The 26,217-nt window shown below is 48.6% G+C and overlaps 10 protein-coding genes across 10 annotated transcripts; 5 read left to right on the top strand and 5 right to left on the bottom strand.

Annotated features, from left to right (window-relative positions):
* Positions 1–588: 588 nt before the first annotated feature.
* Positions 589–2,415, top strand: HD556DRAFT_1303998 (ribosomal protein S5 domain 2-type protein; the record flags this gene model as incomplete). The annotated part of the gene is made up of 8 exons (XM_041299638.1): positions 589–827; positions 881–1,037; positions 1,089–1,439; positions 1,492–1,672; positions 1,730–1,869; positions 1,920–1,967; positions 2,023–2,149; positions 2,204–2,415. 8 exons carry the CDS (start codon positions 589–591, stop codon positions 2,413–2,415), a joined length of 1,455 nt encoding a protein of 484 aa, XP_041165605.1.
* Positions 2,416–2,520: 105 nt separating this feature from the next.
* HD556DRAFT_1429511 (amino acid transporter) lies at positions 2,521–4,654 on the bottom strand (the record flags this gene model as incomplete). Its single annotated transcript, XM_041304817.1, has 8 exons — positions 2,521–2,774; positions 2,828–2,918; positions 2,970–3,056; positions 3,108–3,607; positions 3,659–3,685; positions 3,737–3,946; positions 4,054–4,350; positions 4,402–4,654. The coding sequence occupies 8 exons, from the start codon at positions 4,652–4,654 to the stop codon at positions 2,521–2,523; spliced, it is 1,719 nt and encodes a 572-aa protein (XP_041165606.1).
* Positions 4,655–4,972: 318 nt separating this feature from the next.
* Positions 4,973–6,614, top strand: HD556DRAFT_707766 (polysaccharide lyase family 14 protein). The gene is made up of 6 exons (XM_041311366.1): positions 4,973–5,701; positions 5,751–5,862; positions 5,919–5,990; positions 6,047–6,130; positions 6,189–6,202; positions 6,258–6,614. Exons 1-6 carry the CDS (start codon positions 5,128–5,130, stop codon positions 6,449–6,451), a joined length of 1,050 nt encoding a protein of 349 aa, XP_041165607.1. The 5' UTR covers positions 4,973–5,127; the 3' UTR covers positions 6,452–6,614.
* Positions 6,615–7,982: 1,368 nt separating this feature from the next.
* On the bottom strand, positions 7,983–9,711 carry HD556DRAFT_1429513 (uncharacterized protein; the record flags this gene model as incomplete). Its single annotated transcript, XM_041304818.1, has 8 exons — positions 7,983–8,071; positions 8,153–8,434; positions 8,471–8,650; positions 8,675–8,725; positions 8,788–8,819; positions 8,904–9,097; positions 9,146–9,342; positions 9,396–9,711. 8 exons carry the CDS (start codon positions 9,709–9,711, stop codon positions 7,983–7,985), a joined length of 1,341 nt encoding a protein of 446 aa, XP_041165608.1.
* Positions 9,712–11,835: 2,124 nt separating this feature from the next.
* On the bottom strand, positions 11,836–12,317 carry HD556DRAFT_1196475 (uncharacterized protein; the record flags this gene model as incomplete). The annotated part of the gene is made up of 2 exons (XM_041296286.1): positions 11,836–12,003; positions 12,057–12,317. Coding segments are annotated over 2 exons (429 nt in total), but the record flags the coding sequence as incomplete, so codon positions are not given.
* A 3,643-nt stretch (positions 12,318–15,960) lies between these two features.
* HD556DRAFT_1437780 (uncharacterized protein) lies at positions 15,961–17,078 on the top strand (the record flags this gene model as incomplete). The annotated part of the gene is made up of 4 exons (XM_041305750.1): positions 15,961–15,973; positions 16,010–16,110; positions 16,164–16,298; positions 16,356–17,078. The coding sequence occupies 4 exons, from the start codon at positions 15,961–15,963 to the stop codon at positions 17,076–17,078; spliced, it is 972 nt and encodes a 323-aa protein (XP_041165610.1).
* A 2,808-nt stretch (positions 17,079–19,886) lies between these two features.
* HD556DRAFT_1331879 (Lactonase, 7-bladed beta-propeller-domain-containing protein) lies at positions 19,887–21,854 on the top strand. The gene is made up of 3 exons (XM_041301782.1): positions 19,887–20,663; positions 20,732–21,035; positions 21,084–21,854. The coding sequence occupies exons 1-3, from the start codon at positions 20,340–20,342 to the stop codon at positions 21,557–21,559; spliced, it is 1,104 nt and encodes a 367-aa protein (XP_041165611.1). The 5' UTR covers positions 19,887–20,339; the 3' UTR covers positions 21,560–21,854.
* Positions 21,855–22,236: 382 nt separating this feature from the next.
* On the bottom strand, positions 22,237–22,986 carry HD556DRAFT_1331883 (40S ribosomal protein S28). Its single transcript, XM_041301783.1, has 4 exons — positions 22,900–22,986; positions 22,805–22,846; positions 22,595–22,743; positions 22,237–22,543 (listed from the first exon to the last, which is right to left on the bottom strand). Exons 1-4 carry the CDS (start codon positions 22,900–22,902, stop codon positions 22,531–22,533), a joined length of 207 nt encoding a protein of 68 aa, XP_041165612.1. The 5' UTR covers positions 22,903–22,986; the 3' UTR covers positions 22,237–22,530.
* Positions 22,987–23,053: 67 nt separating this feature from the next.
* Positions 23,054–25,057, top strand: HD556DRAFT_1262934 (iron hydrogenase; the record flags this gene model as incomplete). The annotated part of the gene is made up of 5 exons (XM_041299071.1): positions 23,054–23,105; positions 23,159–23,263; positions 23,320–23,456; positions 23,522–24,004; positions 24,058–25,057. Exons 1-5 carry the CDS (start codon positions 23,085–23,087, stop codon positions 25,055–25,057), a joined length of 1,746 nt encoding a protein of 581 aa, XP_041165613.1. The 5' UTR covers positions 23,054–23,084.
* A 121-nt stretch (positions 25,058–25,178) lies between these two features.
* On the bottom strand, positions 25,179–26,132 carry HD556DRAFT_708025 (uncharacterized protein). The gene is made up of 5 exons (XM_041311367.1): positions 25,749–26,132; positions 25,666–25,690; positions 25,601–25,612; positions 25,456–25,548; positions 25,179–25,401 (listed from the first exon to the last, which is right to left on the bottom strand). Exons 1-5 carry the CDS (start codon positions 25,763–25,765, stop codon positions 25,300–25,302), a joined length of 249 nt encoding a protein of 82 aa, XP_041165614.1. The 5' UTR covers positions 25,766–26,132; the 3' UTR covers positions 25,179–25,299.
* Positions 26,133–26,217: the final 85 nt, after the last annotated feature.

Here is a 26,217-nt window from a genome sequence, read left to right on the forward strand (position 1 = left end):
AACGATTCGCCTTCAGTGTAGACACCTCATTTTCGCTGGAGTCGTGCATATATGCGCTAGCTCGCTGGCTATATGCACGCACGAAGTTGGACTGGAAGTCAGGAGGATGATACAATAATGAAGATGAGTCGTCTGCGAACGAGTTTCCGCTGCGAGATGTAGTATCCTGTAGTACTAGTTAGGGGCACACTTGGATAATAGCTATCAACAGCAAATGAGGATAGGTGAGCTATGAGGAGGCTCAGAAGGTATCTGGGAAGACGCATCCGATGCGCTCCTGCCGCCAGAAGGCTTGCTCTGGGTTGGCATGGCGTGACTTTGGCTACTCGCTTCATCGCGAAATTTTGCGGTGGCTTCTGTAAATGCCCCGATAAGTTGCGGATTTTGACTGGGGTTAACGTTCATTGTTGGCTTACTATGGAGAGGAATGAAGGCTGTATCATGACTCATCTGCCAAATCACGAATCGCATGATTCTGGGGGCCAATCAACGCGTTCTGAAGAATCATCAGACCCGAGTACAGCTGCTGACTCAGCGACAAGCCCTTATACTTAACCGTATGATGTCTCTGGATGTACAAATGACACCATGTCTACTATCGTATCAGCGCCGGGAAAAGTACTAGCAGCAGGAGGATATCTTGTCCTCGACCAGCAATATCCAGGGGTAGTGATCTCTACATCTTCGCGATTTTACACTGTTATCCAGGCTTCGTTGGGTTCTGCGAATCAGATCGTAGTCCGATCTCCCCAGTTTCATCAGGCCGAGTGGAGATATACCGTGACCTATAATGCTGCAGGCATTCAGGTAAATCCACAGGAGGACAGGTGAATAACATTTCTATGACACCTTGATCACGCCTCACGTACATCTTGATCAGCATTGGGGGAAAGAATAAATTCGTTCACCTGGCACTCCAGCACACCCTGAATCTCGTATCGGAGATCCATTCTGTAGCCCAGGTGCAAGAGAGGCTCTTCAATGGTCTCGATATAGCTGCTGTGGGTGATAACGACTTCTACTCTCAGCGCGCACAGGTAAGCCTCCTTATCGTTACAGTCATGGTACAAATGTGACCGCTAGCACAGCTGGAGTCGTTAGGTCTACCTAGAACGACAGAATCCCTCTCGCGAATCACCCCTTTTTGTCACAACGGCGTGAAACTGACCGATGTGCATAAAACCGGCATGGGCTCTTCCGCAGCGCTTATCACGTCGCTCGTCTCTGCGCTGCTTCTCCATTTTTCAGCCATAACTGAGACAGATTTTGCCAACCTAGAAGGGGATGGCAGACGCCTCGCCCACAACGCTGCTCAATTTGTACACTGTCTTGCCCAAGGTAAAGTGGGCAGCGGATTTGACGTATCTTCCGCGGTGTTCGGCAGCCAGATCTACAGGCGATTTGGCCCTGCCGTTTTGGACCCCCTGATGAAAGGCGAAGTATGTCATGTTTGGAGCATTTCCGCTTCCGGCGTCCGCTGATTCTTCTTAGTTTGCGGCAGGCACATTGAAGAGCGTTCTGAACTCTAGTGCCTGGGACTACAGTTTCCGACCGATTCAACTTCCTCCGTTGACAAGACTGGTACTGGCAGACGTTGAAGCAGGAAGTGATACTCCTTCTTTGGTTGGTAAGGTGTTAAAATGGAGAGGGCACGAAGACAGCTGTGAAACAGGTACGCAGTAGAGCTATAAAAGTCTGTCGGATACCTCATTATTGTTGTCCTATGCAGCGAAGGATCTATGGACACAGATTGACGAATCAAACCAATCTCTGGCACGGCAGTTGGATGCCCTTTCGCAGTCGTATGTTCAGAACAAATACGTATACGAAGAGACCATCAGACAACTTGCTTCTCTGCCTGCACAAGAAGTGAGTAGGTTTCCTTTCTTGCAGTCCTTGTTCCTCATCGTGTATTACAGTGGGAGAGTATCTCCAAAGCGTTTTATGATTTGCATCAGACTACCCAGGTAAGGAAAGTTCCTCACCATCGTGCATCAAGTTGAATGTGCCCTTTGTTTCTAGCGAATACGTAACCTTATGCGGAGAATGGGCGATCTTGCTGGCGTTGAGATTGAGCCTGAGCAACAAACCCACCTACTTGACAAGTCGATCCAGCAGGCAGGCGTGGTCGGTGGTGGTGTTCCAGGCGGTTAGTTATGTTTCTTCAGGAGCTGGATTATATCCTAATCTGAAAACAACGCAGCCGGCGGATATGATGCCATATGGCTGCTAATCTGCAGCCCGCCAAGTCTTCCGGACGAGCAACAACCCTTGCGCCAAGTTGAATCCGTATGGAGCACCTTCGATGAATCCAACGTGACTCCTCTTCTTGCTCAAGAAAGCGTCGCCAAGGGTGCTCGTGTTGTGCAACTCGATGAGATACCAGGGCTTAGGGAAGCAATTCAACGGCAATGATCAATTTTAAATAGATGTTCTCAATCCAGTGTCCAATCTGTGCATTATTTACTACTCTAGATGTATAAATGTGCAAGCCCGTGGCTGTATTATTAAAAACGAAGGTCATGCCATACACATCTTTGGCTCGCCCAGAGGCATGTATGCTCTTTGGATCACTTGAAGGAGAGATACGGACATCACAGCCACTCCAAATGCAAGGCAGGCTGCAGCCGGAAGCTTCGCACGGGAGTACCACGGAACATGTGGGTCGGTCAGTTTTAGGTAGCATGCAGCAGGAAATATGTACGCAAGCGCTGTGGCTGAGACACCGCCGGTAATCTCCAGCGTGACGCCCAGATCGCAGGTGATCAATGAGACTGGTTCAAAACCCACGTTAGTTCTAGCTGTGGTGATTGACATAAGAACTCACGAAGCATCGATGAAAAGAGAATAGTGGAGGTGAAGAAGACGTGTCGCTGAATATTATAGCTTTCGTGCGAGAAGAAGTATTGTTCTATCACCTGAAACGGTTAAGTTAAATTTTGTCCTGAATTTGCATACCATCAATTTACTTCTCTGCACACAAACAGCTCCAAAGGTAACGTCGTAAACATATTCAGCCCAAAACAGAAACGGGCGACATTGATCAGCGCATCGTTCTGTTCCGTATATATCAGATGTCAAGCATTCAAATGTAGAGGAAAGCCTACCCCGGAGAAGTTATTCAATATATTCCCCTGAGTTCTATCTGTAAAAACCCAGAAGCCTGATATAGCCAAAGTACAGCACGCCACGAGTGAAATGATCGTTGATATACGGGTCACTTGAGCGAACCGATCTAGGGTGGGGGTCTTCAAGCTCCCGTAGATGAGTAAACTATTGTGATGGCACACAAAGGCAAAGCTCATAACGCCGATTGCTTGAAAGACCCCCGAGCCCACCACAGTGAGGCGTTTCGATGGATCGCCCTTGAGCTTGGGAGACACATGCGATCCTTCAATCAGGACCGCTGAAACGATGACGAGCATGCTGATTAATGCGAGCCCGGATGCACGCGAAAGCTTGTGGATGTCGCGGTAGAGCGACAATGGATAAGAAACACAGGTTGTGCACAGGGTGATGATAAATTGGCGGTTGGTGAGGAGCGAGAGAACAGGTATCGTGTGCAAAGTAGGGAATATTGAACGAATGACATGGGGTATCGTATCTCCTAGAGAAAATGTAAGGTAGGAATATAATACACCAGGAACCCTGCACTTGCCGATAATAATACCAAATGCACACATGCCTGAAGGAACAATCAATCGGAAATACAGGGACGTACATGTGGATTACTCACCACCAAAAGCAAATGAGAACTGAAAGAATGAAACGGCTGCACGACCACTGGGGCCAAAACAACTGTTCATGACTTCGATGTAAGAGGTTCTGCCGCTGAGTTTAGCGTTGATGACAACCAATCGGATAGTCCAATCGGTGACAGCACAAATGACGACCAGGAGAACAATGCCAAGAAAGAAGCCTGCTTGATTGACTGCGTACGGCAAACCTACCGCAGTATCAGCCAAATCTGTTGCTGAAATTGCAACCTGACAAACCAATAATTCCTGTTATCCATTGTCAGCACTTGGGACATCTAAGCAACCAAAAGTTTACCAGCTCCGAGGATTGAATTTGCCATATTGGCAACCGAGTTCAGTAGACCTCCACCCGACCACTGTTTTTTAGCAAGGTCATCGAGGTCTACGTTCCTAAGTTCTCCATTCTCCATACTATCTGTTTCATACATAGGAATAACTGTGTCTGGCGTTCTCCTTGCAGCCGAAGCATCCATGAGGCCAACCAGTAAAGGCATGGTGCGTTCTTGTCGCGGAGCCCCACGAGAGTGCCTTTGTTCGCGTTGGATATCAGCTAGTGAAGCATCATCAAAGTCGTCCGAGTCCAATTCATATTCTGTACAGGCACTGATAAGGTGCGTTGAATTATGAGCACAAGGATACGCACCCGCCTCCCGGCTCTGTATTGTGGACCGTAAAGGTGGACCAATGACCTGCACTTCTTCCTGAAATCTGACACCCGGTTCTGTCCTCCGCACTGCCGACCAGAGCTCTCCACTACTGCTTTCTGAGTCCTCGTCATCCACTGAAAAGACAACTTGGTTTGTATCCGCTGAAACATCCTCGTGTGAAGCATTCAGCAGAGGCTGCCTAGCCTCTCCGTCTGCTGCCTCTCTTGCTCTTGAGTTTGCGGAAAACATCTGGCGCTGTCTAGGACCATAGGCCAACTGAAGAAATTACCGTGAAAAGGGTTAGTAAGTTACAAGTTTGATGCAGAGGCGAATCTAGCGACAACGAATAATCCGGATGATCTTGACTTGAATCATTTAACTTGAATGCTGTATTTATTTGGCTAACTACCGATTATAATAGCCTTAACTACTTAGTACGGGTCACAAGCACAGCTTGGCAGTGCAGATAAGTATGCAGGTAGTATTGTACAAAAAAACTCAGCATTGTCGCTTGGTTCGCGAGCGGCGATGTTGAACTTCGACATGGAAGAATCGCACTGCCAAGGACACAGGCAGGATGTAAGCACAAAGAGGCGGTCACGTGATGCGGCCAACACGCGCGTGTGCACGGGCCTGGGCCTGCTCCCCCGGTGACAGCTGGCCTACTACCTACTACCTAGTAAGTTGCTAGCAACCGAGCCACCAGACACAGGTTCACCCCCATGCTCACTGTTCTGTCACTTACACTTTTTTTTCTCCGGTTATCAAACACTCATGTCTCAGCGGCCGGCCAAGTTCCTCTCTCATCAGTAGTTACGTCCTTCTCGTTGACCACGAGTACCGTGATGCCCTTTCCTTCCGCTACTCAAAGTGCATCCGATGCATCGTCGTTCATTACATCCCAGTGGTCGTTAAACAAAGGACACATTCAGAATGGCGGTAGCAATGTTGCCTTCGTGGACGATCCCTTCCCGAACTCACCGGCTCCTGGTGCGACCGTGTCAAATACTTCTGGGCCCGTCTTACAAGTGACATATGCTGCTGGTGCCTACGGAAGTGTAGATTCTGGTGCTCAATGGTACTCGCTTTGGAATACAACAGATGGATCTCAATTTCAGAGCATGTTGCTCTCCTACGAGCTTGCGTTTGATTCTAATTTTAACTGGGTCCAAGGGGGAAAACTTCCTGGTCTTAGAGGCGGTTCCGATGTCGACGATTGCTCTGGCGGAGTGCAAGCGAATGGCACTAATTGTTTCAGCGCCAGGCTCATGTGGCGAAAAAATGCGCAAGGAGAAGGTTTAAACGCAGTCATGCTCTCGTATCAGCACTGAAGTCTTGCATATAGTTTATGCATACATGTTGACTCCTAACAACATTTGTTCGGATAGCAATATAATTTGCAACTCTGATTACGGAGTAAGCATCGACCGAGGATCATTTGGCTTCGAGACTGGACAGTGTGTATTTTTCAAGGCTATTTATCCTGACATACTCGCTGACGACTGGATGGCAGCTGGAGCCGTATCACAATTCTTGTGCAACTGAACAATGATTCCCTCGTTGCGAATGGCAACATTATTTTATAGTAAGTAGTGTATCATTCAGGCAGCCCTGATGTAAAGTTCGTCGTCGTCGTCGTAGCTTCAATGATGTTCAAGTGCTATCACAACAAAACTTATACTTCAGGACAGTCAACAATATCACTATTGGGGGATTGTACTTCTCGTGAGTCGTGTTCTTCTGCGAATCGTAATGTACTGCTACTGACTTCATGACTATATAGGACATTCTTTGGAGGTCGGTTTTCAGTATACTTGTCAGATTCGCATTGAAGGGTAACTCTTTTTCACAGGGGGCGACTCCAGCTGGGCAACACCGCAAACTGTTCATACTTATTACCGCAATATACAGATGTGGGGCAGCTCCTCTCCATCTTTACTTTCTGGACAAACGGTCAATGCTGCACTATGCTCATGTTGCAAGCTTGGAAGCATGGGATGGACGTTGTCTGCATCTGTTCTTCTCACTCTTCTCATGTATCTATAGGCTTGGATGACACATGGACACTTGCTGCACGCATTACGCGCACTTGGAGCATTAGATGGCGTATAGGCTGTGCGATATTATATCCCACGGAAAGTACCTTGGTCCCTAGAGTACTAAAGGTCCGAGGTGCCAAAGAAGTCGTCGTGGTCGACGAAGGTAGCCTTGGAATCGATCGAGTGGCGCTTCGGCCTCTGAATCGGCAGTAGTCTAACATTATGGACAGGGTGGACGGCGAAGTACTGCAGTATTCGCTTGCGATTGAATTCTATAAAGAGAGAAATCACAGAGTGTTGCTGGTGGGAGGTAGATTGGGCTCGGCTAAATCATGCCTCGGACTGCATGGCGAGTGGCTGCAAAGCAAGGGGTGTGCACGCGATGTCGGCCATGTCAATTTGTCGCCAGCGACATGCACGATGCTTATTTTATGATGACACGGGGCTCTGGCCAGGTGTGCATGCATAGTGAAACTTGTAACTGTGACATCTAATGTATGAGGGTTTCACCTGGGTTGCCCAATAAGTAAGGCTTATTATACTGGGTGATCAAGCTCCTCACCCAGGCTTATTATAGTTAATTGTGTCAAATCTCAGCACCGGCATTAAACACTGCCCTAAATACTGCGCTACGTACATCGACACCAGCATTAAATAGTGTTCTAAATAATAGCCTGTATATACATCGACACCGGCATTAAATACTGCCCTAAATAAAACCCTTGGTAAGTGTTTTTGGCACCACCGGGTGATTCCGATATAACCGTTATTCCTATCTAGTAGATAATCTATTCCCACGCGTGCTCCTCCTCAACATTACCACCAACGTTGAGCTCTCCTTCCTGCACGTACTCCTCCTCAACATTGACATTGAACTCGCCAGTGTCGAGTTCTCACTCCTACGCGTCTACCTCCTCCTCAATATTGACATTAAGCTCACCAACGTTGAGCCCACCAACGTACGTCGAGCCCACTCTCTCCCGCTTGCTCTACATTATTGACCTTACCAACATCAAGCTCTTTCTCTCCTGCCTGCCCTACGTCTCGTGCATTGTCGACCTCGCCGGCATTGAGCCGAGGTTTATTTCTTGATTTCTCCCTTGGTGCGCTTGTGCACTGTCTGCCTGTCTATCCTCCCCTACACCCATCCCCACATGTCTCGCTTGCCCATCCGTTCTCTACCATACGGGCCTCGCTATCTCTTTTCAACATGGCCTCTCATGGCATTTCCAGGGGTACATCCAGTTGTAGGAGCTGCTAAGGACTTGGTGCGGATACTGTTTTATTTTCAACTTCGATACTAACTGTGCTTTGCTTGCTGGTGCAGACGAGCTCGTCGTTCTAGAGGTTGCGCGCGTCCTAACTTTATGATATGCTTTGTTTTTTTTACGGAAAAAATTGTCATGTATCCCTCTCTTGTACTGTAATGATAGCCTTGATTGATAATGTCAAATGATACGGTACTACTCAGGAGGAATCAATGTCAGAAATGTGTAAGGCTCTAAGTGTAAAGTTCATCAAGTATGAAATTCAGTAGTTCAAGAAGTGGGGGCAGGCCCACCCAAAAGCCGATTCAAGCTCGTGATAGCTTCTTCATAACTAAAATTAGGGAAGGAGTCAACAAAACCTGTATCACCAAACGACGAAGGCAGATATAGTCCGTCAGAGCTAGTTGGCGCTAAAGGGTGAAACGGAATGGAACCTGAACTATCAAACAAAGTGCCAGTGAGTTCAGGTTGTCCAGCCTGTGAGACAGGTGCATTGTTGCGAGGCTCAGTGTCGAGTGTGAGGTTGTTGGGAGAGGAGACGAGTGTACTATCGTTGTTGGGAGAGGAGACGGGGGTACTATCGTTGTTGGGAGAGGAGACGGGGGTACCATCATTCTCACCCTCACTGTCAACAGTAGCAGGACTCGTGTATGCCTTCTTGCGGGGCCTTGAGGTCGCATTCTGAATGGGGGAAAGAGCACGGCGCTGCTTCTTGCCCTTATCTGAGCGAGGCCGGCGGCAATGTTCAACAACCTCACCACTGCCCAGCTTGCTGTTTCGCTCTTGAACAAGCTCCTGGAACTCCTCATCGTCCAGCTGTCTCCAGGCAGTTTCTCTGGACTTCCATTGATCTTTGAGGTCCTCCAGAGTGGGGATTCCACTGGCCGCCTTGCTAAGGTTGTCGAAGGGAATCTCGTCGGGCCACCCTTCAACTATAACTTGATAGCGTGAAACAACATTACACCAATAATGGACCCACTGCATTGTTGCCTTTGGGTTCCCCGTAATTTGCTCTGTAAAATGCGAGCGAGCAATGAATAAGATTGTGAAAATTCAAGGGACCTAAGTGACTTACGAAGTTTATGGTTGATTAAGTGACGGATCTCGCTGCGAAGATCAGAACAGCGTTATTGATGATTTTTAGCAGCACCTGCAATGAATTAGTGACATATTAGAGGAGGAACAAAAAACTCACCACATAGACCACGAAGTGCGAAGCCTTCCATCTTGGTGACAAACTCTTGGTTATCTATATTCATCACAGACTCCATGAAATCATCGACACCCTCCGTTGCAAAGGCAATTCCACGAAGGGGAAGGTCAGTTGAACCGCGTGTCGTATAGAGTATTGTCTCGGCACCCGTCCGGCACCTTAAACTATTGAGCTGCATAAATTTGTTAGCTAACGTTGTCAAGAATAAAGAAACATGCACCTCGTTCTCGATGGCCTTGATGGTCTGAGTAACGTCATTGACCTTGGACTTTGTGGAGATACGAAGTCTATTGGTCTTCGTAGTCCTGTGTTCCTCGTACTCCTTTAGAAGGGAGTCTTTTTCATTGTTAGAGAGAGCATGGTACTCTGAACGATGCGTATTGATGAGCTCTGGCAGTAGTGCCTTGCCGGATGGTCCTTGAAAAATATTTGTCAATAAGAATATAATCAACTACTGAGAAAAAACGTACCGTTTTCCTTGTCAACACTCTGATTCTTTTTCCAGCAAAAGGCGTTCCAAGTATTTAGTTTCAAGCGCTTGTGCCGCAAAAGGCTTTGACCCATGTACAATTCACGTTGTACCCGACGGATGCTCTTGTGGTTAGAGGCCGAGATCGTCTTGACAGACTCATCAATGCCGGCCCAAACATTGTTGATAGCAGCCCTGAAACGTTGTGATTTTTCATGACGGGAAGCAGTAAGTAGAGCTCGCACTTCCTTGCTCAGTCTGACCCTCGGATGGCGACGTCCTAAGGGTTGGATGCGTGTTTTGCCGCCACTCGACATAAGGAGTGACTGAGAGCTTGTTGCCTAATATTCTGGATTAGCTTGGGAGTTTATATAGGTTTTAAAATACAAACATGTGACAGATTCAGCTGTATTTGAAACATTGCATATGCTATTGATCTACATCTGCCGAACAACATGACAGGGCCAAGCAATTACTAGACAAATAAAAGACCAAAGAAGTAAAGCGCGCACAGGCAAACTAAAATCAAAAGCGAGTGTAAAATTTTATTCAAGATTGATACTGTTAAGACCGTGCACAAAGGGTAGGACTGATTCCGAGGGGCTTGGCTTCAGCTCGTGCGCTGCGCCCCTTACCCGAGTATGTGCCCTTAATTTCAGAATGATGTCCGAAGAAAGTCCAAGGACGTCCGAAGCACGGGAAAGTTCGGAAGGACTTTCCGGACGAGTGCAAGTAACTTCCGGACAAGTGCGGGAAAGTTCCGGAGGAACTTCCGGAAATTACAATGAGGTTTCATCCTGATACGGATACATGTAATGGCTACTTAGGACAAGTCCTAAGTAGAAGCAAACAGAGGAAAGGCTGCAAGGACAAAGTCCGAAGCAGAATAGGTCCGGAGGACCGCGGGAAAGTTTCGGACGAACGTCCGTAAACTTCGGAGGATCGGATGAGCGGATAAGCAGAGCTCTGGCCTAGGGAATTTCTCCCTAGGCCCGAGATGGATATTGACTAAGTCGATAGACTAGAACTGATGTGAGGACTTAGAGTGAGATCTAGTGCAAGGACTAATATGATATTCAGACTGAGGAACTACAGGACATATACAAGAGTTTATATACTAAGGAAATAACGGAAAGATCAGTAAGCAAGCGTCCGAGGCTATGTATGAAGCATAAGCAAAGTTATCAAGCGCGAGTCGGAAATGAAGCATAGGTTAACGGATCAGTAAGCGTACCGGTAGTAAGTATAACCGAGATACCGAGGACAAGGAATACCGAATAGAGGAATAGGCTGTGTCAACGTTATATGCACAGGAAATGAATTAGGAAGCTTATCATATATCGGATTGGACCGGACCGACCGGATCGGACCGGATGTCCGGACAAGAAGCGTGGATATACGGGATATGATATTAGGGCAATAGGACAAAGGATGAATGATGCAGGCTAGCTGCGGAGGTATGGAGGTGTGATGTACGGAGGTAAAGGGATCTGGACATGGATGCGCGGATGTGGATGTGCAGAGGTGCAGGGATCCGGATGGGTAGAGGACTGGAGACATGGATAGGGCGTCCGAAGGTCCGGATGAGGCGTGGGAATATTGTCGGATGTAGGTCCGGAATACGGGATATGACAGATACCGGCTGATGAGTCATTCAGTAAGTGAACCACCAGACTGAACTTAAAGGGTCTCGCACCTTAGGATTCACGTCCAATGTCTGCAACCGTAGATCAGCGTTGAGTGCCTTCGCAAGGTTGGCAGCTTGCTCAAAAGTAAAGTCCCATTTTTGAGATCTGAGAATCACTTCCCAACGGCTACTGCGTACAGTTGACATCAGTTCGTGGAGCTTGGGAATCACATCATCACCCATTTTGAAGCGATCAAGCACCACATCAGTGTGTGGGCCGATGCTAATTATTGGTGGCCCATCAACAGGAAATTTACGAGGAAGGTCAGAGTACATGAACCCCGAGGTCCGTTGTTTCGGTCCATCATTGGTGCTAGTATCTTTGATGTTCTTTGGAACCGAAAAATAATCAGCATATCGACGCTGGCGGGCCTTTGGGCTTCCAGTGGGCACAGTAGAAGCACCCGAAGCAAGGGCTATTGCGTGTTGAACGACTGTCGACTGCTGGTGAGCGCTGGAACTATGCTTCGACTTGGTGATGGTGTGAGTCTCAAAGTCATGGCTGAAAGCCTTTGAAGGGCGGGCAGAACATTGAATGCGTGAGCCGGTGGGAACAAGTGGAGCTGGTAATACTTGAGGCCCCATTGGGTTCACTTGAGTGGCTGGATCTTTGTAGAGATCAAGTTAGGACAATAATGTGAAAAATTAGAAATGCAAACAGACAGTGATGAGGTGCTTGAACGCCTTCGATACAACAACGCTCTGTAAAGCGTTTAAGGTGAGGTACTGCGAACTCCTCACAAAAAGCCTGCACCAGGACAGACACATCCCCTCCAATTTGTTCGCGGACCTCATGAAGCTCTCGAGGTGTGACGTAGAGATCCACAGCGACGTGTTCAGCTGACAGAGTGCTTGTAGCATGAGATCCGGGACAGCGAATAAGAAGTGATATTCCACCGTCTAGACGATCTTGCATGCAGACCTGGGACACGTCCTTAACAAATAGTACAGACTAAAGTAAGAAAACAAACTCACTGCATCAAAGATATCTTGGAGTGTAGCCTCTACAAATTCCTCGTGTGTGATCATTTTTTCATCGGGGGATGTCAGCGCCTCGTTGAATGCAATGTACGAAGGGTGAAGTCCAGCGGGGGTCCTTGTATGATAATGTGCGCCGTCCAAATGCGAGTCGTGCCTCAGCAATGCACGGGCAGCAGCTTGCCTTTCTGAATTGCTGTGACCCGGTGCGAATGAACTACAGTGAAGAGCTGCGACACTCGCAAGTGTGAAACACTGCCCGGCGAAGTGACCCGAGTCTGAATTGGTGACATGTTGTCCTGGTAGCGCTGAGCTTTTGGTTCTTTTTGGAGTCGACATGTTTGATGAAGAGGGTGGAGGCGAAGAATGTGCGAGTTGTGAGGCATGCGTTTCTTGATTAAAATACCGGTGCCTGTATACCAGAACCAAGCATAGATAAGATGAAGAAAGAGAAACAACCATACTAGTATGCACCAGCGTGCATCTCAGTGGGGCCCAATTGCATGTATGCGGTGGTATGTGACAGGTCATTGTGAGATGAATGGCAGGCTAAATTGATGTAGGATGTATCAGTCTTGTATTGGTGTGGTGCTGCAACATAATAGTAATCCGATCAGATGATGTCGGATCAGCACTCAGCGTCATGTAAGCAAGTCTGCTTCAATTACTATCATTAACACTAATATAAATCTCAGGTTCAAGCAGGGTAGCTTTCAGACCACCGCTCTTGCTGTTCGGCATAACCAACCATTCATACGAGCCGTAGCGCGTCCGGAAAGCAGTTTTCCACTTGTCTCCTTCCGCCATCCAGACTAGATGGTATGTGGACCGGAGGTCGATTTTAGTGTAAACTTTAGCCCAGCTCGGAGAATCGAGAAGGTCGGAAATGAGGGGAAGCGGGTAGCGGTCTTTCTTTGTGATTTTATTGAGTCCTCGGAAATCTACACAGAGGCGTAGGGAGCCGTCCTTCTTTTTGACGAATAGGACAGGGGCTCCGTGCGGAGAGGATGAGGAACGAAGAAGTCCGGTCGCAATATTCTCATCAAGGAATTTGCGAAGAGCTACAAGCTCAACTGGAGAAAGGGAATAGATGGTGCCAAGGGGCGGAGCCGCTCCTTCTTCCAATTCGATCTTCAGATCATAGGGAAGATGGGGAGGGAGCTGTCTGGCTTTGCCCTTATCAAAGACATCCGCATACTCGTGATATTCCGAAGGGATTCCGGATAGGTTCGGAGGTTCGGAGGAAAGTGTAGCGGAGCGGAGATTGACACCGGTGGGTCGGACGAAAATACTGAACTGGACCGATCCCTCTAATTTGCAGGCCCGGCAAAAGGCAACTGCATTGATTAGGGAGATATTAGGAACGGTTTTATCAGCGGAGGGACTCGGCGAGGTTGAGGAAGGGATTTCCGCCGGAGCCGGCGGAAACGAGGTCGGAGGGGTTGGAGGCACTCCATGAGGAATCGGACAGAAATCGATGCTGCCCTTTACCCAGTCAATCAACGGATTGTGTCGGGTGAGCCAGCTATATCCTAGAACGCTGGAACAGGATGAGTCCAACGGAGTAACATAAAATGTTTCGGAGGTAACCATGCCGGTCGGAAACCGGATCGGTAAATCTACTGCCTCGGTAATAGTGGCATTAGAAGTACCATCAAACAGATGGAGCGGAAGCGGAGGAATTGCATAGGTCGGAATGTTATTTTCTCGGATTAGCTTGCTTTCTATAAAACAATGGGAAGAACCACAATCTACTAGAGCCGGGAACGGAGAAATATTGGGAAAAGTAGAAATAGAGACGGATGGTACTAAAGAGTTCGGATCGGAAAAGGAAATAGCATTGAGATGTAGCTCCATTGCACGGGTTGAGTCAACGCAACCCTCGTCCCGCGCGGAGTCAGGAAGGTTGCGGACTAATTTTTTGTCTCTTCCGAGACCTCCCGTTTGGCTTCCAGAGTCACCGTGCTAGCACGACCTTTGGCCGCACGGGAAGTGGACTTTAGGCAGTCCCAGGCAGTGTGACCGGGTCCGCCGCAGAAGAGGCAGAGCTTCTTCTCCATGCGCCTCTGGCGTTCCTCGGAGGTGAGTTTACCGTCTTTTCCGAGCTTGGACATCAAGTCCGGAAGTTTGGCGGAGGAGGAAGCCGAAGCATTTCCGGATTTTCCGCCGGAGTACTCTTTCCGGTCGGAAGTGGAAGCTGACTGCTTAGCAGGAGGCGCGGATGTGGAGGGTTTGCTTTCGCGGGAGACTTCTCCCTTGCGTTCCCAGTATCGAGCGTCGATAGTCTGGGCGAGAGTTTTGTATTGGGACAGAGTGGTGGGTTTTCCTTGACGACTGATTTTGTCCTTGATGCGGACCGGAAGTCCGTTGTAGAACTGACGGCGCAAAGCTCCATCGCCCCAACCTCGGACTTGGGAAGCTAGCCGCTGGAACTCTACAACGTACTTGTTGATGCGCTGTCCGTCGCGCATATAGAGCTGTTCCAGCTGCATTTCCGCATCTCCGACCGGGTCGTGAGGTCCGAAGTTAGTTTGGAGTTCTAACATGAACTCGGAGTAGTCATCCATCCAATCCGGACGATCCGCTAGATCATCCGAAAGGAGGTCCGGCTCAAACCATTCAAGGGCCATGCCCTTGAGGTATGATTGCGCGAAGTTGACCTTGGTTCGGCCGGTACGGAAAGATTTCGGCTTAGCTTGGAAGTTAAGCTCACATTGGACAAAGAACGCCCGGAGTTTCCGGGGCTCAGTACCATCGAAGGTATCCGGTTCTCGGACTTTGACTTTAGGGTCACCGGATCCGGAGGATTGGCAGTTGTTACGCGCCAGGTTATTGATGGCTTGGGATAGCCGGAGGAAGACCAAGTCTTGTGGACCAAGACCTTCGTTTTCATCGTCAGTCGGGTCTTCCGGAGGTTCATCATCCGGATCTCCGCCACCTCCTCCCGGCGGGTTACCGCCTAGGGCAAGTTCATCGTCGGAATCATTGTGCGGAAGATTTCCGGCGGGTGTGGGGGTGGGGGTAGACGGATGTGGGCGATTCATGAGTTGTGAGATACTGGAGGCAGCACCTTGCGCACTAGCGCGGCGCTGTGAGAAACTGAGGAAGGCATCGACTATGGGAGTAGAGTCGCATCGGGCAGTTACTACACCCGCTGCATTGAGAGCGGTCTGCGCCCGTGTAGGTGCCATGAAGTCAGATGTAAGTATACTCGGTAAGGTGAGAGTTCGAATATACTGTTAAGAACGTGCTCAAGGGTCGGATCCGAAGGGCTTGGCTTCAGCTCGTGCGCTGCGCCCCTTACCCGAGTACGTGCCCCTAACTTCCGAAGGCTGTCGAACAATGTCCGAAGGTTACCGGACGATGTCCGGAGGGCGTCGGGCGATGTCCGGAGTCCAATGTCCGATGCGCGGGAATTCCGGCGGACGTTCGGGAACAAGAGATAAGACCAATCCGGACGAAGTCCGAACTAGAAAGGAAACAGCGGAGGACTACCAAAGGTAGAGGCGGAGGTGACAAGTCTATAGGAGTCAATCCTAAGACGAGCGGAGGTCGACGAGAGAGAAACTCAAGTCGGACGGAGGAGGGAATGAGCAGAGTCTAAGATGATATTCGAACTGAGGAAACTACAGAGATTGTACAGGGGTTTATATACTACTGAGGACATAATGGAGAACAGTAAGTGCAGTGCGAAGCTATGTAAAGCTATCAAGAAAACATATGGGACGACTATCACTAGTCTATCGGAACTTAGTAAAATGAAGACGGAAATGAATAAGGAACGGAAAATAAAGTGTACTAACTGATAAGGGAAATACCAAAGGGATAAGGCACGGAAGTTAGACGCAGGTCGGATCCGGACGATACATAGAAGTCGGCCGGATCCGGAAATCCGGAAATGATGAGTGTGATAGGTCCGTGTCCGGAACGCGGGATATGACAGGTGGCAGGCAAGGGGAAAGACTTCGATGTCCTCAAGGCACCTATCATCTATCCTGATCTGAAGGTCAGTGCAAAGAAGGTATTTGGTAATTGGTTCATGATTGCGAAGGTGCAATGTTCACGATAAACTTACCAAAGCATTTACTCATCCTATTCTAACAGTTTATCAAGGTTGCAGTGGGCGGCAAGATGTCAATCTATTCAAAGTCAGGATGTGGCGGAGGTCCGAGCCCCTACTATAAGATGTGGCACCTGAAGGCTTGCACACCTGGCTTAATTGCATGTAGCGTAACTTCGGTATGTTTCCGATATTCCAGTATTGACCATTGGTAACTGAACAGCGTCCCCCAATAGATGATCTTTTTGCTGTCTCCCGATCAGCAATTCCCAGGTTCAGGTGTCGGTGCCACCTCATCAATCTCTTACTCCGCTGTCTTTCGAACTGTCAAGCGGTTTTTTGTTGCCCAATGGGTGCATCCGCGTGTTCAAGCCATTGTGAAAAACATGAATGACTATGTTTTTGAAAACATCGACAAGACTGCTTGTGATGCAGACAATGCTCAGGCTACGGGTATGGAGGATTGTACTGATTCGCTACAGCGGGTGATGGCCAGCTTGGATGATGACGACTCAGATCCAGATGACAACAATGCAGCACAGGCAGCACCACCAGCCAGCATTGGCCCATCTGGCATCTATGATAGTGCACTGGCGCTGCCCACTGCACCAGCCCTGCCCACTTCACCTCCTGCACCCAGCATTACCGTTACACCCAGTGTCACCACGTCTGCCACTCATATCCCCACATCCCAGTCCATACCTGCTGCCATTTGGAGCAACAATGGTAGTCATCCTGGACCGATATTGCCTGCACCTCAGACTGCACCTGCTACTGCACCTGCTCCCCGATCCCGCCCTGCTGCTATTCAAGTAGCAGTAGCATCTGTGGAAGGTGTGTCTGGTGAGGGTGAAGGTACGAAGGTCACAGTGCAGAAAAAGGGGAGGAGAAAAGGCAAGGCAGTTGTGGCTAGCACAGATGTGGCCCCTTGCCGCTCTTCCCGCAATGGTTTTGCGTAATACTGACTTGGATATCAGAATTCCGGGTGTCATGAATGGTTAGTGCAGTCATACTATGTACTTACAGCTAGTAGTCCTTTCGTCCATTGACAACATGCTTCTTTGCTTGAAAACTGTCTGCCACTAGTTACTGTTTCATTCGATGAGAGCTTGCCTCGCTCACCACTGACATTGTTGCAGACCAGTGTTGTGGTGGGCATGGAGTCCTGTGATATGAAAGGACTCGCTATGTGGACCCACCTTTCTCTGGCATTCAGTGTGTCGTTGTCTCATCTTCCACACAGTGTCTTCTTTGGATTAACCTGTCTTCTTTGTTTTCAGGCTTCTGGCTGGCTTCGTTCATCGTATCATCAACTGGTGCGCAACGTCCCACCATTCACACATCCCGATGCTGATATCGAGGAGGGCGCACACTCTTACCGGCCTGTCACTACCAACATCAACTTAATCAGCGCAAATACCAGAGGTAAACCATGCATCATCTCTCTAGACAAACTTTTTACATATTCATATTCCTCAAGACTCGGAACATTTTATCCATGCCAGACTCACCGCCATCTCTCTCATCCTACATCCCCCCAGGCGCTGATATGGACGACAATCATGCTGCTGTTCGGGATCTGAATCACTCTCACTTCATTATTCTCAGTTACCCTCCCTCCCGCGTTCACCCTCACCCAAGGATTTCATTCATATTGTCCCACCCGCACCTGCCTATGCTCACAATGCAGCTGTATAATAATTATAATGTTATAATAATAAATATTAATCAATTAAAATAAGTTGCCACATCATCGGAATCTGAATTTACATGTCAACCTCTGACCATATTAATCACAGCAAGTCTGAATCATCACGGCCTCAACATCTCCTTCTTTAAATTGTTTCATGTTGTCTCTGAATCACCCTTGCGCTCTCTCATACTCCCCTGATATGGCGAGACCCCTGGACCAGGAGGCCTTCAATGGTCCACCTAACATTCGAGGTCCAGCAATTCTAGCATGTGGAGTGACTACGTCGAGTCCTTCGCTCCTAGCGACTCTCCAGGCTTGCTATGTTCCGTCCCCCCCCCAGCAATCCGAATCACACTCACCATTCAGCCTTAGACTGCCTGACTGCTATCAATGTTTTACAACTAATTATTCGCCAGTTCTCTTGATGATTCAGACCATCGTTCCCCCGCCTTTCCACGCGCCGCCCGCCCCATGACGAATGAGAAAGTACAGGTGTGTTTTGCCTTTGTCCCAGAACCTATGGAAGCTGATGTTACTATCAGTCCAATCAGGATACCTACCTCCCTGCCTTCTTCAACGTCAGGTACAGGGCTTTTGCCTGAAGCGGCTCGAAGCCCGCCATCCAATTTCGAATATTTCCCCTCAATCAGCTCCAGCATTTCCTCGTCGACCAGCAGCCTAGAGCACAACTGCATGGAGCACACCCTTACGATCGCCGCCTTCATCGCATGGATCTTCATCCCCGCACGATGACACACCTATCTTGCACACATCTAGTGCCTCACTTTCTTTTGGATGCATGGATGTTCGGTCCGAGGAAGAGCTTCCGGGCCCGCTTGATTTAGATGAAATGGATGATGATATGAAGTTTGCGATTGAGTTGAGTCTTGCAGAAGTGTGTAGTCGAGGCGAGGTTTGAAAGTGCGAGTCGCCAAACCGTTATTGCTACTGCAGATTCAGAATAGAATATATGCCCGACAATGTGATTTATTAGCTGAAACAATCTCAAATTGGCCTTTACAACACAGTTTAAGATCCTCATTGTGATGCCGAACAATGGTTACAATACTCATTTTAAATCAAATTGTGACTAGTGCTGCCGCGGTTCGGTCCAGAACCATGGTTCGAACCGGACTTTTGGTCCGGTTCTCCGCGGTTCGGTCCACGGTTCTCACATCAGCCAGAACCGGACCGGAAAACGGTTCTCGGTTCTAGGTCTTCCCAAACGGTCCCGTTCTGGTTCGGCAAGGCCGAACCATTCCGAACCGTTATCGACTTCGACTTCGCTTTGACTTCGCTCAGCGCATGCTTCCAAACAAGCACCTTCAGTCTCTTTTCAATCTCCCGCCTTCGATGCAGTTCCCAATATCCTTCGGCTCAGGCGACACTGCAAATGGGCTGCTTTCAGCCAGTTTTTCACATTCAATGCTCTCTTCACCATGAATGACGTGACCTTGATCGTGAGTACTAATTCTATCCTCGTTCGAGCTCGAGCCATGCTGATCCAAGTTGTTTCCCACTGTTCGCAGTCTGTGAGTGTGTCGATCTTCGACCCATGCTCATGATCGCCATCCTTCACTGCCACTATCCTATTTCTGGTTGTGTCAACCCCTCGTTATCGCAATTGCTCTCCTGATACCTCTCGTGCATGGTAATTGGGGGGGCAACCATGTTATTAGATTAGTTACTCAACATGTAGACTACTTAGTACTATGTCAATGTTTTTTTGCATGCTCTTACAGTTTTTTGTTTTTTTGGTTCGGTTTGGGTTCGAACCCCAAAAAAACCGAACCGGACCATAGAGAACGGTTCTCTATGGTCCGGTTCTGGGTTCGGACATTTTGCAGAACTGAACCGATGGTCCGGTTCTTGGTTCTCGTCTAAGACCCTCTGAACCGGACCGAACCGGACCACGGCAGCACTAATTGTGACCACCATTGGAATCAGTGTCATAATGCCATCTTATGATTAAAATCGCAGTTTCAAACCCAATTGTGACCGGAATGGGAATGTGCGTCGTAATGCACTTATAATTGTCATCAAAATGCTGACTGTTTGATCAAAATCTGATCAGAATCAGGCCAGACCATTAAGGCATTTTAATCAATCAAAATGTCGTAACAAAAGTTCCGACACTAGACTCTGTACACTATGTCTGCCGTCATCTTTTCCTCATCTCCTGTTGCAAACAGCGCTCGAATGTCTCGTCGATATCGCACTCTTGACAGTGGTGATGCGAATGTGCGTACTACGGTCGAGCTCGGCTTGCTCCAGCGTGAGCAGGTGGAGCGAATTGCTTCCGCGGGGATCAAACATGTTCAATCAGTGCTCCCAAATGCCTATGCATCACACAAAACCAGGCCGCCGGTGACGACACTACCATCTCTGAGCGCGCGGACAATTAATGTCGGCCTCCGAACATCGTCCCGTTCGAGGGACAAAATACCGCATATCACGTTGGTAAAACACGAAATCCCACAGTTTATTAGTCCTCTTTACCAACGATCTACCTGTAAACGAGACAACCATGGCACCGCTCACGATCTTTGTCGCTTCATACACTGACTCCATTTACACGTTGTCCTTTGATCCAGTACCGTCGACAGGATCTCCGACTCTTAATCTTCTGGCTCGAACAATCGTCGGCCACCATCCGTCATGGATCACATCTCATCCGTCCGATAAATCCCTCATATATACAGGGCTCGAACAGGCAGATGGAGAGGTTGCCGCGATCAAGTATGGCAGGGGTGGAACCGTCGAAGAAGGAGAAGTGGTGGCCAGGGCCAAAAGTGGTGGTGCAGACCCTTGCAGCCTTCTTGTCGCAGAGGACGAGCTTATCATTGGAAATGTAAGTCACCAAAACGTCGGCTTTACCTATTCTAATGTTCCCTTTCTTGCATCCGCATCCGCATCTAGTATTCCTCGGGCACAATCGCGACCCTTCCGATATCAACATCCGCCCCTTACATACTCTCACCACACCCATGGACGCTTTCGATGCCGTTTGAGCATGTAGGTCGGAACAAAACTCGTCAATCTTCATCCCACCCCCATCAAATCATTTTCAATCCACTGAATCAAACGGAGAAAGAGCTCCTTATCCCGGATTTAGGTACAGACAAGGTCTGGAGACTCACCAAACGAAACGATGACAAGTGGTCCATTCGCGGTCACATTGACTTTGAAGCAGGGGGTGGCCCACGACATGTCGCAGCTCGAGGTGTGTCACTAACCTCCACTCTTGAAACCTTCTTGATTGTTATAACAGGAAATACCCTTTACACGCTACTGGAGCTCACCTCAAAGCTTGCTGTACATATTTTCCCGCCGCTTCCGGCGCCCCCCACTCCTCTTACATCTCTATTCACACTTTCTGCATTACCGATACCGGATAACATGTTGGCAGCGGAAATTCTGCTACCCGAACCCAACGCATCCTTCCCTGAAACATTCATCTACACATCGAACAGAAACGACCCTCATTCAGAGGGTGACACTATTGCAATATTCTCTCTCACCGCCGGAGAGGGCCAGCCAGAGCTTGTGAACGAAGTGCGTACGGGGCTAATTCATGTCCGGGGAATGGCGTTTGGAGGTGACGAAGATAAGTATCTGGTCGTAGGTGGTGTGGAAGGTGGCGGAGTGAAGGTATTTGAGAGGATTGATGGTGGTAAGGGACTCCAAGAAATCGCGAAGCTCGGTGAAGACGTTGTAGGCCGTCCCACTGGCTTCTTGTGGCACTGAGAAGTCAAAATATGAACCGGTGGACATACGTCTGCTCGCCAGCTGGGGTGTAACATTTATGGGCGTCTGTCACATCAGGTCGAGGGTACCAGTTGTAGTAGTATGCTTACTTGTAGTGTCCGATCGAAGTTCATCGAACCGGCTGTTACTATTAGGGCCCAGTCAAAACCCACAACACGCGTATGGTACACACAGATACAGAGGGATCCATGTACATGCACGCAATTTTGGCTGTTTTCATAGCGTAGTCTTATCTTGTATCTATATAATTCACAATGATCAGACTTGTCCCAATTGCAAGGCTTCGATCCCAAGTACGAAGTTACACCTCAGATTCACGAAATTCACTGTCAACAGATCCCACTGGTACCTTCATCATAACAACATGCCAGCAGACCGGCACACATACTCCTGCTCCTGCTACAGGAAATGCGGAGGCACACCAACGGAAGTCACTCGTGTTGTCTACAGGTCTCACACCAGGGCCCGTCTCGAGATGGATGGCCTCCCTTCAAAACTTACAAGGCACAGGCTCGTCAATGCAGATATGCTGGCGCAAATTGAACGAGAAACTAAAGATAAGACTACCTTTTTCTTTTTAGCATCGTCTTCACTCATGGAAGAACTAGCACGTGCATTTAGAACGTACCTTCTTCGCCCGTGGTTCAACATTGAAAGCATTAAGAAGGGCATGACCCACATGCAACGGAGCAAGGTGAAAGTCAGCAACGTCGAACCCTAGTAAAATATTCATATTCATATATTGTCGCCAGCGAGCTCGAGGTAGTGAGCCGGTGGCCGCTGGCGTGTAAACCACCACTGAGAAATTCCCGCGCGGTAGCCAAGATAGTAGGATGAACGATAAATGATTTTCATTGGCTGACTACACTCGGGCACCGCCATATAGTAAGTTGTCAAGCTCATTGAGCATGTGGAACATATAAGACTGGATCGTTGCAAAAGTGGGGGATCTAGCGCAAGCGGCTGTCATGAAAAGTATTCAGCCAAGTCCATGACACAAAAATTGAAACTTACCGAGCTTCACGCTCACTCTCAAGAAGTGCAAGGATATCTTCCTCCCGCACAGGACCCTTGACGTTACGGATAATTGTTCGCGTAGTGTCATCCATGAATTCGACACGGACTTGCGTGACTCCACCACGGGAGCCGGTGCGTCCAAGAACCTGATACCAGAAGTTGCAATCAGTACAAAATTTTTGCAAGGGGTCAGCATATCTAATGGACCTTGATGACTTTAGCAAGTTTGACAGGAGCTTTTGATGAATCCTGGAGAAAGTGAGTTGTAAGAATGGCTTGAGAACTTGACGGGGCTTGCTTACCATTTTTATTGGGGTTATCGACAGCGATGGGCGAACTTGCGGCGTATGTAGATGATAGATGTTTAGAGTTCAAGATATCAATCAAACTCCGACGGCATTCTCCGACCTTCCCCATGCTGCACTGGTAACGAGAGGATTACGTGATACATTGTCATGAGATCCTTCTCTACTCTCACTCATCTTGAATGGCATTCTCTGGAGCTCTTGTGCGTGTTCACCAGCGAATGGAACTACAAAACATCTGATTTATGCAGGGCAGACACTGACTGATCTTAATGACTTCCTAACCCCATCTCAAGCATGTATCAAGCCCGTTGAGCAGGTGAACGAGCCGCAGGAAATCATCGAGCCTGGTGCCGCTACAGTGCGTTATGCAGCGAGTTGCGTGTCAAGGACCTTCACACTAAGTATTGATTTCAGACCGAAATTGTGATTGACTCCCGTGGATCATACTACGAAGTCTCGGCAAACAGTGTATCCACTAATGCATCTTCCAAGGGCACAGAGCGGAAGCTCCAGCAGGCCCAGATCAGCTTGAACGATTGCCTTGCTTGCAGGTCTGTCATCGCATAGTTTCTTCCAGTCCCATCGAATGACTACTGACCGTATTCCCGATACCTAGCGGTTGTATAACATCGGCCGAATCCGTATTGATCACGCTACAATCCCACACGGAGGTCCTTAACTTCTTGGACTCCAATCCTCCGATTTCCACGCCAGGTCACAAGATTTCGGTGCTCTCAATTGCGCCACAGAGCCTCGCGTCACTCGCAGCGTCCCTTTCGTCGTCATCCGGTTCCCCTGTAAGCCTCCGTCAAATACTAAGGAGAGTACGAGCATTCTCTACACGAATACTTGGGTTCGAGCATGTTTACGACATCACGTTTGCTCGACATATTGCTTTGCTCGAGCACACGCAAGAATTTTTCGAGCGGAAGAAGGGAAACGGGAAACTTCCGATGCTAGCGAGTGCCTGTCCGGGATGGATATGTTATGCTGAGAAAGCACACTCCGAAATGCTACCTTTTATCGCTAGGACGAAGAGTCCCCAACAGGTGATGGGGACTCTGGTCAAGTCATGGTTCGGAAAACGTTGGGGAGTGCAGTAAGTCTCGTTAGTCGCTTCGATTCCATTGTGTTGATTGCCTTGGGTGATAGACCAGATCAGATTTACCATGTGTCAGTTATGCCGTGCTATGACAAGAAGCTAGAGGCTTCTCGGCAGGACTTCTACAATGACTTGTATTCGACTCGGGATGTAGACTGCGTAATCACGACTGGAGAGCTCGAACTTATGATGCGCGACAAAGGCTGGGATCTTTCACAGACAGTAGAGAACGAAGGTATCCCTGATGTCGACACTGAAATCCCAGAACTCGTGTCACACCCTGGGACTAGCTCCGGATCTTACTTGCACTCTCTCATCAATTCTATCACCGCAAGCCACACGTCCCCTGTGGACCTTACCATAAAATCCATCCGTACATCTGATTACGAAGAATTCACTCTTCGCGCCCGGGACACCGGCGAGGTGCTTTTTAAAGGCGCAAAATGCTATGGTTTCCGTAACCTACAGAATGTCGTACGTAAGGTAGGTCGTGAGGCTGGCGTGCAAGTTGGGAGGGGTGCCGCTGGAAGGTTGGTTGGGATGCGTGCAAAGAAGCGTGGTGGAGAGGACGAGAAGGGGTATGATTATGTCGAAGTGATGGCGTGTCCGGGCGGGTGCGTCAATGGTGGTGGACAGTTGAAACCCATTGCACAGGCGGCAGGGCAGAAAGAGGATGAAGAAGGCTTTACGAGGACCTGGGAGGAGAGCGGTGTCCAGATGCCAGTACCAGGGGAAGATAGTGCGATGCAAGGGGCCAAATGGGGAAACAGAGAATGGACGAAGGAAGTTGAAAGGGTATATTGGCATGACTTGCCTACACCGCCTCCATCACCGGGACGTCATGATCGGGATTTTGAAACCCCATTCGTTTGCGGAGACCGTCTTGCGGCTCAGGTCAAGACGGATCTTTGTTACCCCACAGACGGAAGCCTGGGCGGAAGTTGGGGTTCCATCATGGACGAAGAAGCAGAGACACGACGCCGTGAACTGTTTCGGACTCAGTATCGGGCTGTTGAAAGCGAGGTAGTCGGACTTGCTGTGAAATGGTGATACACGTGTGTGTCGTTTCACTCTGGGTGGTATTACAAGACAAGACAATGTGACAGTGACTAGATAAATAATGCGTAAGTAAAATATGCGACAAGTAAGCCTAGAACTACAAAATGACACAGCAAAGTGGTGTGCAAAGCAAGGCGTGAGTAGAGTGATAATTAATAGAATAAAACGGCATTATATATGCTTTCTCGATAGATTTAGCGAAGAAGCCACCGGGGCCGTCGAAACCATCAAGGTTAACGACGCTGGGAAGCTCCGTCCTTGAACCAGTACTGACATGAAACACAGTAATCGGCTGTTCTGTGGGTGATTGTTTCTCTTGCGTCGGGACCGAAGTACTTGGTGTACGAGTGAGCACTGGGGTATGAGGTTGAGTGCGGAGTGATACTTACACGTTCGCAATGGCAATCAGGACAATTCCTGGGATGATATACGGAGTGGATGCAATACTGGTTGTAGCAATCGATCTTCTTCAGTTTGCGCGTCTGAAAGAAGGTCAAAAATAGTTCTAATAGTAAAAAGACATTGATCACGCACCACCTTGTAATGCTAAAGAAGCATGATTTGAGAAATGTAAGTTCTCGATGGCGTGAGACACTTACCCCACATCCAAATTTTGTTCCTTCGCTAAAAAAAGGGTCTGAATCAGCAAATGTTCTTTCCAAGGCCTAGACTTGACACGTACGTTTCGAGATTGCACATTTTGAATGACGGGATGGTTGAAAGGGACACCGGTGAAATGTTTTCCTACGTGTGAGGTATTATTATTATTCTGGGGAATTAAAAATGGAGGACGGAACAGCATACCGATGTGGGGTAGGTAACTACGGGGGGCTAAAGACCAGTGGAGTAGAAGAATGGGGGATCAAAGGATATGAATGGGGAACTTTATAAGATTTTGAATATTGGGATCGAGTTGTAACCGATGACAGGGAGGAGCAATCACAAGACCATTTGGGCGATCGGGCACGATGTGGTAACGAGAATAAAGAAGCCGGCCTGCGGGAAGCAAGCGGAGGCGTGATTTGATGGTAAATGCAAGTGTAAGAGCTCCACGGAATTATTATTCCGGTTTCCGACCCAAAACACCCATCTCGGACCATCTCTTTAGCCGGACAGCTTTATTATTGTATATTTGTACATGAAATATTAGT

The sequence above is a fragment of the Suillus plorans genome (assembly GCF_016647745.1).
Source record: "Suillus plorans strain S12 chromosome Unknown HD556scaffold_5, whole genome shotgun sequence".
Lineage (NCBI taxonomy): Eukaryota > Fungi > Basidiomycota > Agaricomycetes > Boletales > Suillaceae > Suillus > Suillus plorans.